We start from the raw sequence: 20,558 nt of genomic DNA, 5'->3' as shown, positions 1-20,558 counted from the left end.
TTGTTAATCAGTTACATATCTCAGACTGTGTTATTGATAATACAAGATAAACCGGTAGCACTGAGAAGATAGGCTGTGATCATTGTTGTGGTAGTTTTCCAACAAGCGCATTGTGCAAACAAATTGGCATTTGAGGGGTTAAAAAATTTAAAATGAATTAATTTTTTGCACTTATGACAAGAACTGATATTAATTAAACTTTTTATGCAGTAAAAGCAGCAAAAAACATACAAAATCCCAAAAATTACAGACTCAATCTGTTGGTGGCCATTTTTGGCCACGAACAAGCTGAGAGGGTAGTAAAAACGAACAAGGCCAGAGGGTTAACAGCAGGCATGCAGGTAAAAAATTAAAAACAAATATTTGTATCTGGATAAACAATAATAGTAGCATAGAAAAAATAACATATTTTCAAATATGTAAAAACCAAAGTATTCAGCAATTAGTACTATTTAAAACACAACTTGAAACAAATTTGGATTAATTACAGGGTTCGTAGAGCCTATACACCTGCTGCTCGCAACCCATCTTGGTACCATTGCTCTCTTCTGTTTTTTATACTAAAAAAGTAGGATATCACCCATCGAAAATAAAGCGACAGTCACACACAAGGGACAGCAAGTATTCACAGAAAATAAATAAATAAAATAGAATAAAAATTAAAAAATAAAACAGAAGTTTTGAACTGTCTATTTGGCATGTGTCTGCTGTTAATTGTTCATATTTCCCACTGTTTTCGAGCAGATTGGCTTAAGTGACCACCACCAAGTCTGGTGATGAGACAATTTCCCTGCACATAAGTTAGTGCACTCACCCCTCTCCATGAATGAGAAGCACTTCAAACCTGGTCTTGTGTAGGCTATTTGGCGGAGACCTTGCGGTAGAATTCCTCAGCCTCCTGTGGGGAGGAGAACATCTGGATCTTCCCGTTGTGTAGCACTCTCAGCCTGCACGATTGGAGGTGAAATCCTCGGAAGGTCCCCATGTCAGCAAACAGCTTTCTTATGGCGTTGAACTCCCGTCTTCGTCTGATCGTCTCCACTGAAAAATCCTGGACGAATGCGAGTTTGGATCCATCGTGTGTAATGTCCCGTTGTCTTGCAGAGCGTAGGACAAATTCTTTATCTTGGTAGTTGAGGAAGCGAAGAAGCACGGCTCGGTTCTGGTTGGGAACTGCTGGGGCCAGGGTACGTGTTAGTTAGTGCTCGGTCGGGTTCAGTGCCCAGCCACTGGGGCGGCATAACGTTTATAAAGTCCAAAAGAGGACGCGTACCCTCGGCTCCCTCCTTGAGATCCAAACAGCGGGATATTTTTCCTCCTCCCGCGGTTTTCCAAGTCCTCTGTCTTTTCTTCCAGGTATGTGAGCCGCTTTGTTGCTTTATCCAGAGCCCTCTCGGTCTTGTCCAACGTGTCCTCCGTGGCGGCTATGCGGGCTTCAGCCTCCTCGATTCGTTGTTCATTAGCCATTACATCTCGTTTAATTTCACCTAGATTATTCTCCATCACCGTGATAGAGTTCGTCAGCTCCCCCAGTTGGTTGTTTATTTTGACCTGAGATGTTGTCTTCGCGTTTCCTGAGCTTGTTTTGCGAGCGTTCGAGAAGATGACACACTCCTTTGCTGCTGGGGGTTTAGGCATAGTTTATACCATGTAGTTGACCAGGTTTGTAGATGTCTGGGGCTGTTTTATGTGCGAAATTGTATGGAGCCGCCACGCTATGCTGCCATCTTGCTCGAGCTCTCTAGCGCCCCCTGATGCCTTTTTTCTTAATGCAGCTGTATTATCCAGGAAAATATTAGTTAAGGCTAAGTATCGGATCGGGACTCGGTATCGGCAGATACTAAATATTAAAGGACTCGGATTGGGATCGGGGTAAAAAAAACCTGATCGGGACATCCCTACACACAACATGAGCTTGGCAAAAGTGTACTGCACCTCTTCTTCTCCTTTTTTGGGCCAATTATTTTTCTGGCTGATGTAAAGGCTGATATATATCCTGCATCAATAATAAAGCTCATATTTTAGCGCGACTGTCAGAAAGATTGATTGACAGACTGTTACTACTGCCAACAGCAACAGGGATTTACTTCCCTCACTCTGGATTTGATGTCGTCACACTGCATGTGTTAGAAAAGACTGAGATCTGATATGCGCATCCAGACATACCCATCTGTAGGGCTTTACAATTTGCCTCGCAATCTTCTGTTCATGCACACACTGACACACAGATAACAGGGAGTTATGATTCAGGGAGCTCGCCTGACCATTTTGACCATCATCGATGTGTACAGGAGAGGCCAGGAATTGAGATGTGATCAGTGGACTAGCCATTCATGAACTTTAGGTTATTTGCACTTACCCCGGTTCTCTAAATAGTAGGGCTGCACGATTCTGGAAAAATGTGAATCACAATTTTTTTTGCTTAGAATTGAGATCACGATTCTCTGGCACGATTTTTTTCACAAAATGTTTATTGCACTGATGAACTTGAACAAAAAAAAACAACAAAACATTGTAGTATGGCAGAGGCATACTACTATGCCTCTGCCAAAGCAATGCTTTTTTTTGTTTTGTTGAAGTTCTATCACTGGATGAGAAATGATTTTTACAAAAGTAAAAAAAAAAAATTTGTCTCCAAGATGAGAGTGCATCCTTTTATCCCTCATGTTGTACAGTGTTTATTGGGGCTGTATCCTTGGCTAGGTGATATGTGATAGCTGCTGTGATCGGCTTTCTAAAACGGAGGCGTAATATTCCTCCTTTTCCAAAAGCTGCCTCTGGGGTCAGCGTAAACATGTGACGTGACGTGAAGCCTGAAGTTGGGCTGTGAACAATTGACAACAAATTTGTCTTCAAAATAAGAGCTTTAAATTGCACCGAATTGAAGTTAAGAACAGGGTTCTCAGCGGGGGGCTTTTAATTTGAAAGTAGCGATCCTAGCTTGCGCTACAACAACAAGCTAGAGATCCAGGAGACGCTAGCATCTCCCGGATCTCAGCGGCTGTCCAATTGCCCATCTAGCAGGCGAGGTGGAAATAAGTGTACCCTCCGAGGTGGCAAATCGGCAAACCAAAACAGACCCTCAATTTGCCGCCCTCTGTCTAAAACCGCGGACCTGGCCGCCAAAAGGACGCGCAGATTGGGGGCTTGCTGCCCCGTCTAAAAAACGGCTTCTCACTCACTCCTTCCAAACACTCAACTGCAGGCGGGCTTCCTCCACTGAATCAAGTGCTGCATTTGGGGGCGCTTCAAAAAATCCGGGAGGAAAATGGGAGCATTTGTTTGTGATTCAGCTCTAGATATAAAATGATTCAGAATCGCTATGTGTGGAAATGAGATCACGTGTATGTGTGAATCGAGATTGCGATTTTTTAACGATTTTTCGTGCAGCCCTACTAAATAGCATGTGTGAGTGTCTCACTATGGGATATACTTACTTCCGGATTGTTTAAGAGCTCATTACCGGAACCAGCCCTGACAGTAAACTTATTCTGGTGAATAATCCCTGTTTCCAGATACATCTACACTCAGCACTGTGGGAGCTAAGGAGGGTGTAGAACTAAGCAAATGTCAGAGGTAAAGACCAGCTGACTGCTGCACAAACAGCCCAGAATGATGCCAGTCCTCTAGTAGAGTGTGCATACAGACCTGCTTGAGGTTGTGAGCCTCCACTAGTGTAAGCAAGTGCAATGGCCCCCACTATCTATTGGGACAACCTGTTTTCAGAATAGTCTTCCTTTATGAAGTTTAGCCCAGGACACAAACATCTTATCAGATCATCTAAAATTTGGTGTGCTGCCCACACATATCCGCAGAGCCAGAAGTAAATGGCAAAGGGTTGAAAGCTTTCTGCTCTATACGTATGCAGGGACCCACCACTTTAGGAAAATAAAAGCTGGGTTAGGACGTAGTTGCACACTCAAACCATCAGGAGCAACATTCATGCAAGTCTTATTCACAGACAAAGCGTGCAATACCCCCATCCTCTTAGCAGTTGCCAGTAGCCATTTTTAGACAGGCCAGCAAGCCGCCCATTTTGCCCGTTCTTTTGGTGGCTAGGTCGGCGGTTTTAGACAGAGGACCGCAATTTGGGGGTCTGTTTTAGTCTACCGATTTGCCGCCTCGGAGGGTACACTTATTTCCGCCACGCCTGCTATCTAAATCTGAGGCGTCAATGTGCCGGCTCCTGCATAAGATGGTCAGAGGTGTTGATGACCTGCACTGTTGTGCGACCCACAGCTGGGGAGTTTTAAAACCAAGAAACATTTGATCAGAGCAGTCAGTCCATCACTTGTCTCCGCAGACATTCGGTGGGCAACTGGACAGCTGCTGTGATCCAGGAGATGCTAGCGTCTCCTGGATCTCTGTAGCGGTCTTCGTTGTCCGCTTGTTGTTATAGCGGCAAGCTAGCAACAGGGCTTGACGCTAAGCTTTTTTCCAAGTAGCACTGTGCTACCATGCTGAAAAATTTAGTAGCACACAACATTTTTTAGTAGCACAATGAAAATTCAGCAATTTTGGTAAAAACGTCATTTTCAAACAAATAAAGTACTTATTTAGCCTAATCCTAACCCTGTAGACAAATGTTTAATGTTATAACTGGCTCTTTTAAACTGGAAGAATGTCCCTGCTCCAGCAGTCAACATAGTCTGGTCTCCTGACCCGCTTGCAGCTAAGCCACCTCTCTACGGCTGGACTTGGGTCATAGCTCTCCAGTGGAGGCCCCTCGAGGATGATGCACATCAGGTCCTCTGATGTGGACACGGCCAGGCTGCTTCGTGTGGAGGTCTTAAAGCTTCACAGCTACAGTGCCCCGGCTGCCTCCCAGTGTCCAACATAACATTTTTTTCTTCCTGGCCCGCTTGGCCAGTAGATTCAAGTTTTACTGGCCCCATGTGTAATTATAGTGGCCCAGCCACGAAAAAAATTAAAATAACTGTTTTTCTGGAAAAAAAAAGACTTGTTTATAAGCTGAAATTGTTCCCATTTTATTGTTTGGAGAGTCTGTCCCTGCAAAATCAGTATGATCTGGCAGTGATGGCAAAAAGTAATAGGGGTTTGCGTAATAACAAGTATTAACATTTCAAAATTGAAATTACAACATATTTAATATTTTGAGATGTATCATTTCTCTCACTCCTATAATTATGTTATCATTTTTCAGGTGATTGATTTTCTGAAAGCACTGTACAAACAGTATATCTATCTGTTACAGTAATTATCCCAAAGTGGAGGGATCAGTATACCTGGATCATTTCTTAAAGGCACCTATAATAACCACACCCTGACATGTAAATGTGACATCTGTCTTGATTCATTTAATTTAACTTAAAATATGGACAACTGACTGCATAATATATGAATCAGAAACAGAAATGCTTTACAGCAGTTCCCATTCAAAGTCAAGAATATGCATAATAATAATAATAATAATAATAATAATAAACTATATATATGCTTGTCTTGCGAGTCTAATCTATTTTGAAAAAACATCAAGGAAGAAGACGTGACCACTGACACTGCACGTTTTTCTTCTTCGCCTTTTTCACGTGTTGTGCCCAGAAGGATGCCAGAGAATTCACAGAGAAGCTGGAGAAGTTTGTGACATTTTCATCCCGGATTTTTGTGAGGAGAGAATTAAACGCCTGTCCCAAATAAACACCTGGTCTGTTAAGTGATTGAAACAAATAAACGCCCAGCTATTATTGGGTATTTTGCGGTAGTTCCCGCATCATCAGTACGAGCTGAACAATAAAATCTAACCCAGCAAGAGAGGCGGGACTTAAGGCAGAACAGCCAATCATCAGCCGGCCAGTCCCTAAGCCGGTGTCATGTTTGAAGCAGCAACAGGAGAAGGAGGGGGAGAGGAGGCAGCTGCAGCGAGCGCAGACACAGAGCGGCCGGAGAAACTGAGCAACTGTAGTGAGGCGTTTGTGCAAAACTGCGGATAAACGGCAGAAAAAAATGTGGGTGTTTACTGCTCAGTGCTCACGTAAACAGCAAAACGGTGCATGTACTACAGTTTTGTCGGAGTCGCACTGATGCGACTGAATGTAATTTTCTTTTCGCACTGGAAATAATCAACTCGCAAATGCGAGCAAAACAGTCGCACTGTCGAGCCCTGAGCAACAGTCGCTACTTTAAAATTAAAAGCCCCCCGCTAATGAGCCCTAACCCTAACACTAACTCAACCCCCGCAATGTAAAGCTCTTATTTTGAAGACAAATTCGTTGTCATTGTTCACAGCCTAACTTTGTGCTTCACGTCACATCACATGATTACGCCTACCCCAGAGGCAGCTTTTGGAAAAGGAGGAATATTACGCCTCCGTTTTAGAAAGACAGGGTGGCAATGTTGCCGCCCTTACCTTGGAGCAAATGTGCCACCTTTTCTATCTAAAAAGGGCTAGTAATGCATTCTTCAAGGACATCGTATTCATATCCACCTGTTCCGGGGGTTCAAAGGCTGCCTGTGAGATAGTCTCCAGGACTGTTGGCAGATCCCATGATGGTGTCATTGATCTTACTGAGGCTAACTTCCTCCGTGCCCTCTTCATAGACCGACACACTAGCGGGTGTTGCCCCACTGTGTGACCATCAAAACCCACATGGCAAGATGAAAAAGCTGCCAAATAAACATTTATGGTAGAAAATGATCTGCCCTTTTCCAGTAATCTCTGCAAAAATAACAAGATTGTCAATACAGAGCACTGAAAAGGAATGACACGCACCTGTGTCAGCAGATCTCTGCTGGTAGAGGAGCTGTCTGACCGCACACGACCTGTACCATGTCTGCAAACCAGGGCTTTCCTGTCCTCTGTGGAGCTATTAATGCCCCCACTTTAGCGTTGTCTAACCGGATGAATACATGGTGGACCTCCAGAAAAGGAAGAAAGTGTCGTAGGACCAGACCCATAGCCCTCAGTTCTCAATTTACCTCAATTTATGTGAATACAGTGTGGTGGGATGTTCCACCTGCCATTCTCTGACCTGCCTTCATAGGTCCCTCCCCAGCCTGTCAGGGACACATCTGTTGAGACCAATCTCCTGGTGGGTATTACTTCCTGAGTCAGAAAGCCTGCAGCACATGTCACAGACACTCTGAGAATGCAGTGCCTGTGACACCGCAGATCTATGCAATTTTTCCCATTTATTCTGAAACATGGTGTCTTTAAGTGTTTTTGTGTGAACCGTTGTCTCCAGCTGCGAAGAAGCTGCTATGGACCAGTCCTCTATGTAGGTTGCCACACGTATGTCCCTCTCCCTCACGGGGGGTTAATGCTGCCTCTGTGCAACACCCTTGGGCTGAGTGAGAGGCTAGCTGAGGGAGAACCAGATATTCATAGGAAACCCCCTGATAGGTAAATTGTAGGTACTTCCTGTATGAAGGGTATATGGAAATGTGGAAATGTGCATCTTTCAGGTCGACTGACATGAACCAATCGCCCGGGCACACGAAACACAGAAGTGATACATGAACAATCTGAATTTGTACTTTCTGAGATATCTGTTCAAGGCCTTGAGGTCTAAAATGACTCGCCCCCCTTTCTTTGGTATAATGAAGTATCTTGAATAAAACCTGTGCAAACTGGTGTATCCAGGAGATCTTCTTTATCTCTCGTAGCAAGGTTGGTGAGGTTTAACCACCTGGCTCTCTCCTGTAGGACCATCAAACCCATTGGTCTGCCTGTGACCTGGACTACAACTTTATGGAGGTAAAGGCAGTGGTCAGTGACTATGCAGATCTCTTGCCACAACTTGCTTTCATCTCTTCCTCCTATTCTGCCTCATAGGCCAAAAGGAGCAGGGACACATTCATGGCTCGAACAGTGAGGGTGGCCACCGTGTAGCTCTTGTCCATCAGACCGGACTGAAAGTGGTTGACTTTGGGAGGCAGGGAGACCCCTGAAGCCGATACTGTGGCGATGGGGTGAAGATGAGACGCCACGACCTGCATGACCTGCGGTATCTGACGCAGCCCGTGTGCATTCATCCTGTGGCAGTCAAGAAGAAAGCCTCTTGGGATAGGGTTCTTGTCTCTGTATGGCTTGGCTCTCCGCTTAGCGACCAGCTCATTCAGGACTTCTGGGAAGACGGGAAGCAGCTGTTTTCCTGTCTTCTTCATCCTGGGCAGTCTCTTTCCATTATAGCTAGACCTGGTTGTCTCCACTTGCACAGCAGGCCATGAGATGTTCAGCTTTGCAGCCATGCGTTTACACACCTCCTGAATGTCTAAATCCAGTGAAGCTGGAACTGTCCTGTCTGCAGCCACAGGCTTTGCAGCCTGACTCAATGACGTCAACGAGGAGTCATGATCCTTGTCATCATCTGTGATTAACCACAACGAGTTGCCATCGGACCCACTGACCACCCCATCTAGAGGATGCACTCGCCAGGTGAGGCTAGAGTTGCCCGAGTGTGTTGCACACCCAGACAGGTCGCACACATCGGGTGAGTGTTCCATTGTGATATGTTTTTAGTGCATAGGCAGGCTTGCATAGTAGGGGCCGGCGGTATTTGTGGGGAAGCCATTGTAAGCGCTCTTCAGTTGTGCTAGCTAATTAGCCTCGTTAGCCAAGTTGTGTAAACAGCTACAGGCGGCTGTGTACCGTTAGCTTTATGCGTGTACCTTAGCTGTGAAGCAGGGAGGTGTGGTATAAAGTGTAGTACTGCTACTGCTTGGCTAGTGAGTTTGCGAAAAATTTTCTACATTTCTCTCTTTGCTACAGGGAAACAATGATGTTGCTCAGTGTGGTTTGTGTCAACGTTAGTCAAACCCTATCCAAATTTGATTATTCAAATGCGTTTGACTTTATTTCACTGATTTGCTTCCAGGAACATCCCTAAATCAAAATTTTTCTACATAAAAAAGAACACTGTCCTTCTGAGTATTGCTACTCCATGGGCTAATACTTCAAAGACTTGGGTATTGCTACTCTCTGCAGCTCTCTGGCTAGCACCGATGACTGCTACTCTAACCTCCAGCCTGGGGCAATTAACTAGAATTGCTCCTAGCTCACTGCCAAGTTTGAGCTGTGCTAAAGACCGAACAGCAACCCAGAGCACGTGAGACACGAAACGAATGCTATGAAAAAGAAACCCATGAGATACACTCATACATATCACTGAGCTGTACTAAACATGCACTTCGTGTATGTGGGGTGGGACCTACTGGTACAGGAGTGCCTCTCTCAGATGGGGGGATCATGTCAGCCGTCAGGGTCTGTGGAGGGTCGATGCCTTTGCTGACCTTCTGCTGGATGAGATGCATGGCGAGGGCAAACTGCTCCCTGGTCAATTTACCAATCTGCCTGGTGTCTGCCAGAGCCCTGCAGGGAAGAACACACAGTATGAAATCAAACCCTATCCAAATTTGATTATTCAAATGTGTTTGACTTTATTTCACTCATTTGCTTCCAGGAACATCCCTAAATCAAAATGTTTCTACATAAAAAAGAACACTGTCCTTCTGAGTAAGGAAAAAGAACAACATGAGTTTCACAACGTCCCCAAGGCAACATGAACACTGTGACAGGATGTGCAGGAGAACTGAGATGGAAGCAGTCAATCTAGCCACTTTGGTAAAACATATAGATTGTCTGGTCTCTGTTACGTGAAGAACTGCCACTTGACAAGCTGGTAACTGCACTTGGAATGAGTGGCATTTGTCCTAAATGATGATTCTTCTCGCAAAGCCACAAGGATTCGGAGTGACAGAACGCTCTAGCGGTCATCCAGGATTCATAGAACCGTAGTTACATACGTAACTTTCGTTCTATTTCATCCTTACTGACTGCCAGAGGTGGTGCTTCAGCACTGGATGACCCATAACAACAAAGTCACGAGGAACGCCAATACATACCTCAGTGAGAGGAAGCAGTAGAGGTGGGCAACAGGGCCACACCCAGTGGGTGGGGAGTGGCCACATTCACCCGATAGAATCTGGAGAAGGTAGTTGGTGATGCCCACGATGCCACATCACAGATGTCCCCAAGGGGCACGCCACACAGAGCTGCCCATGATGTAGAGACAGCCCTAGTAGAGTGGCACCTCACCCCGGATGGCAGGGGGCGCCCACTGTGTTTATACGCTGAGGTGATGACATCCACAATCCAATGTGACAGTCGCTGTTTGGAGAGAGCACAGCCTTTCTTAGGAGTAGTATTGCAGAATGCAGTATTTGAGGAATCAGAGGGGTTAGTGGAAAGGCATTGAGAAGACCCTCTGGCCAAACGAGGGTGAGAGCATCCTGGCCCGAAGGGCTGGCCTCCTCTGTCAAGGAGGGGGGGCAATGGGTCGACTCCTCTCTGGCAAAGAGATCCACCTCTGCCCTGCCGAAGACGTCCAAGATATTGAGCACCACCTCTGGATGAAGCCGCCACTCCCCCGGTGGAGGTTTGCAACATGATAGGAAGTCTGCAGCCCGGTTCTGTTCCCCAGGCATATACATCGCCCTTATGCTGGCTAGGCGGGGGGCCGCCAACAACAGGAGGTCCCCGGACACCTGCAACAGCCGTGCAGACCTGGTTCCCTCTTGGTGGTTTATGTGAGAGGCGGTTGAGACGTAGTCTGAATGTACTAGCACATGCCTACCTCTCAGGAACGGAAGAAAACGCTGCAGTGCCATGTGAACTGCCCGTAGCTCCAGCACATTGATATGCTCCGAGTGGTCCCATCCTGAATGGGATACATCTGTTGTAATGGTCTCCTGACGGGTTGCAATGGAGCCCATGTGCATGCCCTGAAGGAGAAATTATCTCTCCCTCCATGGAGCCAGAGCAAGGAGGCAACACCATGACACCTTGAGTTTCCTGTGCTGGTGCCACTTGGCATCCAAGTGGAAGCTGTTCAGCCACCTCTGAAGGGAACGTAGTGACAGCAACCCTAAGGGAACCACAGTGGCGACAGCCGTCAGCTTGCTGAAGGGGCGCATACAGGACATAGTGCAAGCAGCGGCCCTCCCAAAAGAGGAGAAGGAGGCGGAGGATGTCATCCACAGGCCAAGGTGATGGACAGGCCTTCATGGAAACGGCATCCAGAGTCACCCCCAGAAAGCGTGTACTCTGTGAAGGAATCAGGTAGCTCTTTGGGAAGTTCACTCTGAGACCAAGCTGGGCCACATGGGAGAGGAGAATCGCCGTGTCCCAGGTCACCTGAAACCGGGATGGCGCACAGACCAGCCAGTCGTCCAGATACGGCAGGATCTTCATGTCCCGCGACTGCAGGGGTGAGAGGACTGCCACCACACACCTGGTGAACACCCGTGGAGAAAGGGAGACGCCAAACGGGAGCACCCTGTACTGGAAATGGCGGCCCTGAAAGGCAAACCGCAGAAATTGTCTGTGGTGTGGTGCTATGGGGACATGAAAGTAAGCGTCCTTCAGGTCTATTGAAGTAATCCACTCCCCTCTGGCAATGGTATACAGAACCTCTGCAGTTCTGAGCATGTGGAACCTCAAGACATTCAGGTACCTTTTGAGTCCCCTCAAGTCGAGGATAGGGCGGAGTCCGCCGTCTTTCTTTTCAACAAGAAACTAAGTCGAATAGAACCACGGGGTGGTGACAGGGGGTCTACTGGCTCGATGGCACCATAAAGGGGCACAGTAAAGGTGGCAGGGGCTGGACCGCACCTGAAAAAGCACTGGTAGGAGCCAGCTGAGCCTGCGGAACATCTAACTGCAGGCAGGCCAGGGCCATACGAATGATGGCTTCCACAGAGCTATCCTCGGGCCCAGTGCCACAACTGCGGGTTGAGGAGCAGGAGCTCGCCCTAGAGGTGTGGGAGGCAACATCCTGGGGAACCACATCTGCCCCATAGTCAGAAAACTCAGTGGCTGAAGTCGCGATGGAGAGCACATCCTCCTCTGGATCGAACATGGCCGCAGGAGGAGCAGGAGCACCCACATCCCCTGCACCAGTCCCAGACTGGATGGCCAGGAAGAGGGACCTAACATGGTTTAGCTCCTCGGTCAACTGGTCCACCCTGGAGGCCAGTTTAGACTCCTTGCCCTCTTTCTGGAGGGGGCGGCCGCAGTCTCAACAGCTCGACGTTTAGGTAGGCTAGGCTAAGCTGGAGGAATCGCTGGGCTGGGGTCAACTGGTCCAGCTCCGGAACATGGCCCAGCAGGTGTTCAGCCTCAGCCAGTCTGGCAACCCGCACTGCCTGGGGCATGAAGCTACAGTTCATGCACGGATCCTCCGAAAGCCCCTCCCTCAGGTTTTCGAGGCCAAGGTACGGAGGACACATATCATGACCATCTTCAGACCGCAGAGAGGCCAGACAGGCCGAGCAGGAGTGGTCACCAAGCATGGTGACAGCCAGCTCTAATACAATCAAAATGAGAAAGACAACAGATGCTGGGAGAGGGAGCAAATGCACTGCCTTTACCAACAGGTGTCGCACAAACAAATACAGTGAGCCTTAGCAGAAAACGTCTGCTAACTACAAGGGCAACAGCACCCACCTATGCTGGGAGTGGGAGCGAGAGAACTGCCTTCACAAGCAAAGGTCAGCTTGCTGCGCAAAAACCAAAAGCAAATGGGCACAACCGCAGGTGCCACAAAATACAACTAAGTAGGCCAGTACACCATTGGTTGACCGGCTGTACGGACAATAGTTCAAGCGGGCAATGCTTACCACTAACGCGGGAGAGGGAGTGAGTACAACGCCTTCACCAACCTTATTTAACAAAAGAAATGGATACCCAAAGGAAAAGTAACACTACGCCTGGTATACTCAGCCAGTTGTAGAGACGAACCGATGGTGATCCGAAGGGTGTCAGCGGCAAACCGCAACAAACCTCCCATCTCAGCTCGTCACAGCCCTTGGAGGGCTCGCAGCTTGCAGCTCCGACAGGTTGTCGCAAGGCTAGTTTAGTTCGCTAGAGCTCACTGACGTACGTCTACCTGCGAAGCGAGAAGATGAAAAGGAACCAATCCTCTGATGTCACCGGAAGATATAGGCTAGCCGGTATCATCAGGAGTCACAGGTGACTTTGTTGGTATAAACTCACGACCTGAGAATGCGCGAGATGGAGACATTCATTGCTGAAGCACCACCTCTGGCGGTCAGTAAGGATGAAATAGAACATTTTGCATGGAAGTACCTGTCAGGGTTTCTCTGTGACAAACATTTCTCATATTAGAATATTTAATGGCATTTAAGGCATGTTTTATAACAAACGGCTTGTTTGATTTTAATTTGAGTTCTTTTATTTTCTTGTCATACATACAGTGCTCCACCCTCATGGGTTTACTCAATGAAGTCAAAAGGACAGCTGTGTTGTATAGTGACAAATACCTGTTGACCTTGAACAGTTCAACAACTCCTTTAAATAAAGGATTTCAACTCATTGGCCTTTGGATGACCCCCTAAGATTTCCCAATTACGTCCACAGTCGTCTTACTGTGTAAGTCGTCTTACGTCCATAGTCAGCTAGATTGGCTGGGATGGGCTGGGCTAGGGGTTAACTGGTTTAACATGCTAACTTCAGTACTTTTTCACATGCGGTTGAACATTTTTGTTAATTTTTCAATGTCTTCAACTAATAATCTTGCACATTTTAATAAAGGCATTATCACAAATGAATAACCCTTTCTGAATGCTGATTCAGCATAAATTAGCTGTTATGTCTCGACCCATGTGATATTTTGCACCAGTTTTGTCTGGTGTTCTTACCTCTCCTCTCGTTTCAGATTCCCCCCCTTCCTGCTTGTTTGGTTTCGTCCTCCTCCGATTGTGGCCCCGCCCTGATTACCTTCACCTGTTGTGTGCTTGTGTGCATATTAAGGTCCTGTGTTTCCTCTGGTAGTTGCCAGTTCGTCTTGTTTGCCCCCCCCGTGCACAGCGTCCCAGCCTTTCGTTCCAAGAAGCCTTCTAGTGATTATTGTTACCGACCTCCGCCTGTTTACTCTAGTCCTGCCTCTGCCTGATCCCTGCCTGTTTTGTTCGCCTCCGCTGACTGACTACACGCCTGCCGATCCCTTCGCCTTGCCTGATCCCTGCCTGGTTTGTTTACCTCCGCTGACTGCCTACACGTGTACCGAACTCTCTGTCCTGCCTGCCCCCTGTCGGAACTGTTTGTCTGCCCTGGCTGATCAGTGAACTTGTTTGCTCTTTTTTACAAGTAGACTAAAGCTTGACCTACATCCTGTGTCTGTCGTACTATTGAGTCCAAACCCTTGTTGTGTTTGCCCTGGTCGTGATATTAGCAGCCACAACATATATTAAAGTCCGTGTAAAGCAGCAATAAATTTGAGTTATGAGTTTGTCACACAACAGAAACGTGTCATTGACCACTGAGCCAAATTTTAAAGATTAAAAAAATCTAAAAAAGTATATAAAATAAGGTCTCAAAATCATGATAGAACAATCACTTCTCTCTGCTGTGAAAATGCTGGGGGCATGTCAGATAGAGGCACTGGAACCACGCCCACGCGCGGGAGTGGCGCCTCCTCCGTGTACTTACCTTCTATATTTCTTTCATACAGTTAATTTCTGATAGTTACTTTATTACCACAAGCTCCCTAATTACTCCGTCTGCCCAATTTTTATTAGTTGTGAGGGATAATACTAGCTGTTGAGTAGCTTTAGTTATGAAATGTATGCTGCATGTGCACATAAAATGATAACCAGTGTTGGGGCTTGTTACTCAAAAAAGTAATTTATTACACATTACTCTAAAAAATAGTAATGCCTTATATTACATGATTACTCCCTGAAGAAAATAATTAGTTACATAACTCGTTACATTACTCGTTACATTCATGTTGCTCGACGGTTCCTAAGCAACAAGCTTTGTGTGTGTGCGTGCTGTCTCTGTAGGTGCTTCCTTAAGTTTTAGGTAGTGTTAGCAGCGGTGGAGAGAAGTTTCCAACACGGGTGGAGACTAACCAATCGGTGATGGTGAAAAATACCTTGTGCCAAACCCCAGCCAATCACTGTTCCATTCCTCAGGGCGCTCATTTCAGGTCCATGTTTTACATTACACACAGACGTAAAACCCCAGTCTACATATAATTTCTTGTCATAGCTATAGTGGGTCGGTAGGGCGGGCCATACTCAAAAAAAAATTTAAATCAATTAAGAGGGGTCTTCAAATCATGTATTTTAGTGTGTACAAGACAAACCTGAATTTAATTTTTAATTCTGATAACCCTAACCTACATCAATTTGCAGTTGATTATTTTTAAATTTCGGGTTATTTTGCTATTCTTCTGGAATGATTTGAATTGTAATTGTGATACCATCTAGCTCAGAAATGGTAAGACAATTACTATTTTGAGGAGGTTTATCAAGTAAAACATTACATTTTATATGATTAGAGGAAATTCTGGAGGGAAAAAGTCTTCTACCTCATAAGAGCCACCTGATAGTTAAGGCTCCCACATAGTCGGGCGGACTGTGCGCGTGCCGTGAGCCACGCGGACTCCACATGCACTGTCCGCGGAAGTTTGAGGTTTCACAGTCGAGCGTACGGTGTCACCGAGCAGTCAATTGCGTGACACTGAGTACACGGAGTCCGCGCAGTCGTAGAAATTGAGCTTTGCGCAGATGAGTCCGGGTTTAAATTCATATTGTGTTGAGTTATGCAGTAGTAAAATGGCTCATGTTAAGACAAGGACAAAATCAAGCTCTCATTTGAGTATTTTTGTCGGCAACGGCCAGGAGCTGTTGGTGTCTGAACTGCCAACTGTGAGGGATATCCTGAGGTATGGCATCTACTTGAGGGAACAATGTGAAGATGACCAGAGGAACTACCCAGTGGATCAGCTGGTGGGTGACATCTACCCTGCTCTGACTGGTCAGTGGAGAAAAGCTAATGCTCTTTTCAAGCCACCTGTTATTAATGAAAAGGTGACCATCATGTCCAAGCTCAAGGACGTCTGGAATCAGGCAGTGAAGTTTTCTCTTGGGAAGGGCAAACTTGATGCAAAAGAGAGGTTCATGCTCAAGTTAGACAAGTTATTTGATATTTTGACTTGCAAGTGTCAGATAACCAATTGTGAGGAAGAAGGCTGTGAGGGCTGTGTCAACCAAGCCCACATTAACTGTTCCTGCAGCAGAGAGAAAAAGATTCCTGTTAAGGAGCTTGCCTACATCAAGGGCCAGAAAGAGAAGGTTGGAAGTAAAGGTCCCCACCAAATGGGGGGGCCCCGATCTGCCAGAGCACAAGAGACAGGTGAAGAAATTGGAAAGACAGGGGATGGAGAAGAAGGGAGAGGAAAGGAGAAGGAGCAAGGGGGTAAGTTCTGCAGCAGCAGAGAAGGCAGCCAAGAAGGACATCGAGAGATTTTTAGCAGATGGTGATGAGGATCTGGAAGTGGAGAGAAGTGGTGCTGAAGATGAGTTTGTCCCTGAAACTGACCCTGAACCTGCAGCTTCAGTTAAGGTACAGAAAAACTATGAGGAGATTCCAAACATAGCCCTTGCTAGTGTAAGGTATGGCATAGGGCTGAGGCCAACTGCAGCCATAGCAACTGCAGCCCTGATTGATGCGGGAATCATCACAGAAGACGACACAAGTAAAGTGATTGATAAGAACAAGGTCAAGAGAGCACAGGAGAAGTTGATGAGAGAGCTGGGAGAAGAGTTTGAGGAAAAGTGCAGGGAGGAAGGTGGGATCTCCTGTATCCTCTTTGATGGGCGGATTGACCTGACCAATGTGATGATGGAGGCTGAGGGCAGTGTCCAGTCTTTTCCTGCAAAGATCAAGGAAGAACACTATAGTGTTGTTAGTGAGCCAGGCAGCAACTATCTGTTCCACTTCACCCCAGAGAAAGCAAGTAAAGAGGAGTCACATGCAGAGAATATTGCTAAGGTCCTGTTTGTCTGGCTGAACGAGCGGGGTTTCGATAAGACCTTATGGGCCATTGGAGGAGACTCAACGAATGTCAACACTGGTGTGAAAGCTGGAGTCATGCGCAAGCTGGAGCTGCACATTGGGAGAAAGCTGGTCTGGTTGTGTGCAACCTGCACACTGGTGAACTTCCTCTACGCCATCTCATTGTTGCCCTTGATGGCCCTACTCTGTCAGACGACAAATTATCTGGGACAATAGGAAAACTCCTTGATTCTGTTACAGAATTGGATATCAATCCAAACTTCCCCCGGATCTCTGTTGGCCCACCACTGATCAAGCTGTCTGACAAGGTCATTCAAGATCTCTCAACTGATCAACACTATGGGTATAAAATTGTCTGTGCAGTCAGGGATGGAGTGCTTCCTGCAAGGATAGCTCTGTTGGAGATAGGACCAGTGAACCACAGCCGTTGGCTCACCACAGCGAACAGACTTCTCAGGCTCTGGGTGTCAAAGCACGGACTTAAAGGAAAGAACCTGAAGAATCTGCGATTCATTGTGGAATTTATCATTGGAGTGTACTATCCATGTTGGTTCAAAGTGAGGGTCAATCACTCCTGGATTGAAGGGCCTAGGCACATCCTGTTTCAGCTGGACTGCCTCAAATCCCAGAGGAAGGAGGTGCTGGACATTGTGATGCCAACTGTGAAAAGATCTGCTTGGTATGCCCACAGTGAAGCCCTCATCCAGACACTGTTGTGCTCTGAGGATTGAGGGGGTGGAGAGAATCCTGGCTATCAGGGGAGATGGGGACCCAGATACTCAGTTGGGGGACTCCTCTGTCAGGACCAGAAGGACACCGGACATCAACTGTGATGCTTCCACCCTAGTGGGTCGGGCCAGTATTTCCCGTCAATATCCTCCTTGGTGTTTTTTCTCCGTCAGGGTCGGGCTCGGGCAGAGAATCTAAACTCTACTTACACTCGCTGGCGGGCACGTAATGCCGGATGAGAGACCTGTTGTCGGCGGGACGGTCGCAGGCGGGCACATAATGCCGGCGGCGGAGATGAGAACATGCACTGTCGGCGGGACAGGAGGATGCAAGCCCGGGGACGCGAGGGCCGGTTCGGTCCCACTGACCAGCGTCAACGGACTCTCCAGATATTCAGACTTTACCTGGTGACAGTTACTTTAACTATCGGGGTAAAATGGACACTGCAGAGACGGGTGTTGGTGGTGACTTTGAACTCTCCACAGTAGCTCCTCTTGACAAAATCGATGCATCGTGTCATTATGTTGTAGTCCGTAGGAAACTTAAATATGCAAACGGCGCATTACCCTGCACACTGTAGCATCCAGGAAAGATGTACGAGCAACGTGGAGGAGACATGACTGGTTAGCTGACTGGTTGACTGGTTAGCTAGCTGCAAACTATTGTAAGAGATGCTAGCCGAGACTTGAGAGCGAGCGGAAAAACCTCCTAAGCTAGGGGCTGAACGTACTTATAATGCCGCGTTACGTAACACGGCCATGATTTCTGACCCGCCCATTAAATCCTGAACACAGAAATTTTGAAACACAGTTTGTGAAGCCTAACTCCAATATTAAATCTAAATGGTTGAATGGCTTTTTACATGCTTTAAGGAAATATATTTATGACCTATTTAATGTGTTTAGAAGAAAATGGCTGAATTTGCTTTACACGGACTTTAAGGCATAGGGCAGTAAGGCATGAAGCATAAGTCCCTACCATATATGGGCAAGGAGGTTCTGAGTCAGTCCAGACTGCATGAAGATGTCCTTCACTTCATGGCCGCTGACAAAACCGTCCAGATCAGCATCTGTCTTCAGGAAGATGTCGTCATAGCGACCACGGTCTGAGACTGGAACCACCCACGTCAATGAATGCTGAGACAGAGAGGGATGAAGATGTTGCAACCATTAAATCCATAAAGATTGTAACCTCAAATCAAGAGATGCAGAAGTGTTGATGGCAACTGCACGTGATTGGATGCATAGGCTACTGTTGCACGCTCAAAACAAACAAAACAAGAATGAAAGACATTCGAGATACTTTGGTGGTACAAGATGCTAATCCTTGGACCATGGAGGTGGAGCACAGGGGTTAACAGAATTAGAAAAGTTATAATTATAATTCAATGTGCTCTCTCACAGTTATAAGAACATATTTAAGAACTAATTGCTACTCTTAATCCAGACACACAATCTAATATTGTGATCAATTCAAACCGTTACAATATTATCTATATTATGAATACTAATATCTCATTAGGTGAAGCTGTTATTACTGCTGTGGCTGCTGTACCCCTGCGTAAAAGCTCTTTATCAGACAGAAACAACATGTATCACAGTTGCTATTTCATGGTCTCACATATCAGTTGGTCCACTCACACCTCTATGTAATGACTGTTTACATGGAGCCCAGCAGAATATCTATCTGACTAGCAGTTAAAGGAGGAGCAAAGAAATCAAAAATGCATCAGCCTTTAAATAACCAATAGTGAACGATAACACAACTATTAGAAAATGATGCATATACTTACGATTCTAGTTATTAAAACATTGGTGCACATATGTGTATGCCTACATTAGAATAAAGTATACAGTGTGTATCACCTGTCCAGACTTCAGAGTGTGTTTGGGTGAAAGGCTGCCAGTGCTGTTCAGTGAGTTCATGCTGCCGTGGGAGGGTGTGGAGCGCAGTGAGTCTTTGGGTGGTGGGGGGCTCGCGGGCAGTCCAGGCACGGAGCCGGACACTGAGCCCAGACTCTTCTTTCTCTTAGATGGAGGAATGAGGGCAGAGGGGAGGAGTGCAGGAACAGGCTCCTTCTCCAGGGCCCGGTACACCAGGTGCATGGCCTGGGGAAATACATCTTGTTATTAATACACCACACTTAACTGGCAGCAAGCAGACTTTTCAGAAAACTATTTAATGTCCCAAACCTGTTATTTGCCATGTCTTGACATTAGCTCATATACCTTTCAGCCAGTTCTAAGACTAAAACACATTTCATTTGTATTTTTGTTTAATGATCCTTCATAGCAGATCACCACAGTCTTATATATCCTGACATAGTTTCTCATGAAATTATTTGACAAAGACATGCTGTAATAATAAATATAACAATATTTCTCTCAATTATGATGTTTAGTTCTGGATTTTTGTGGATTTACAGATTAAGGTGTAGCTGAAGAGTACGGCACAAGACAAACTACAGCTCAGTATTAGGGCCCAAGCAGGTCTCGACCTGCACTGTACGAAACAGGGACAGTAAAGATATGCATACACAATAATCAGGCAATGGGACCGGGTACACGGCATGCCCCGACTGCGAGGGTCCGTTCATCGCTGCTTGCAGCTTTAATTGTATTAATGCTTCACAATGACTGAATGAGCTGGCTTGTGACTGATATATATGGGTGACATGACGACTAATTCAGATATATCAATAGATATTTTCAAGCAAGGTACAGTTTAGACAATACTGTTTGTCGATATAGGGTGAAGTTGCCCTAAAAAATGCCTTTCTTCTGTAGAACACGTGCAATACAGCACTGTGCGGTATGTTTTGGACAGAACCACTTAATCAAGTCAGGTGAGGGTTTGTGTGCTTGTTTGTGAGTGATGTGAACCATACTGATGGCTACTGTTCTTGGTAGTTTGCTGTGTGACAGTGATACAGCACCTGGATGAGGGCTACAGGTGTTAATAAGACATAATGTGGACATAGTGTCTC

General features: G+C 46.3%; 1 protein-coding gene across 8 annotated transcripts in view; it reads right to left on the bottom strand.

Moving 5' to 3' along the window:
- The window catches only part of LOC115590854 (epidermal growth factor receptor substrate 15-like 1), an 87,026-nt gene that overhangs the window by 55,774 nt on the left and 10,694 nt on the right, over nucleotides 1–20,558 (bottom strand). For all 8 annotated transcript variants that reach the window (XM_030432319.1, XM_030432317.1, XM_030432321.1 and 5 more), the window contains exons 9-11: nucleotides 19,438–19,680; nucleotides 18,551–18,708; nucleotides 9,172–9,328 (exon numbers count right to left, since the gene is read on the bottom strand). In XM_030432319.1, coding sequence (XP_030288179.1) covers nucleotides 9,172–9,328; nucleotides 18,551–18,708; nucleotides 19,438–19,680 — 558 coding nt within the window. The remainder of the gene's footprint in view (nucleotides 1–9,171; nucleotides 9,329–18,550; nucleotides 18,709–19,437; nucleotides 19,681–20,558) is intronic.

Source organism: Sparus aurata, chromosome 11 (genome assembly GCF_900880675.1).
Source record: "Sparus aurata chromosome 11, fSpaAur1.1, whole genome shotgun sequence".
Classification (NCBI taxonomy): Eukaryota; Metazoa; Chordata; class Actinopteri; order Spariformes; family Sparidae; genus Sparus; species Sparus aurata.
This window is presented reverse-complemented; position numbering and strand designations above follow the sequence as displayed.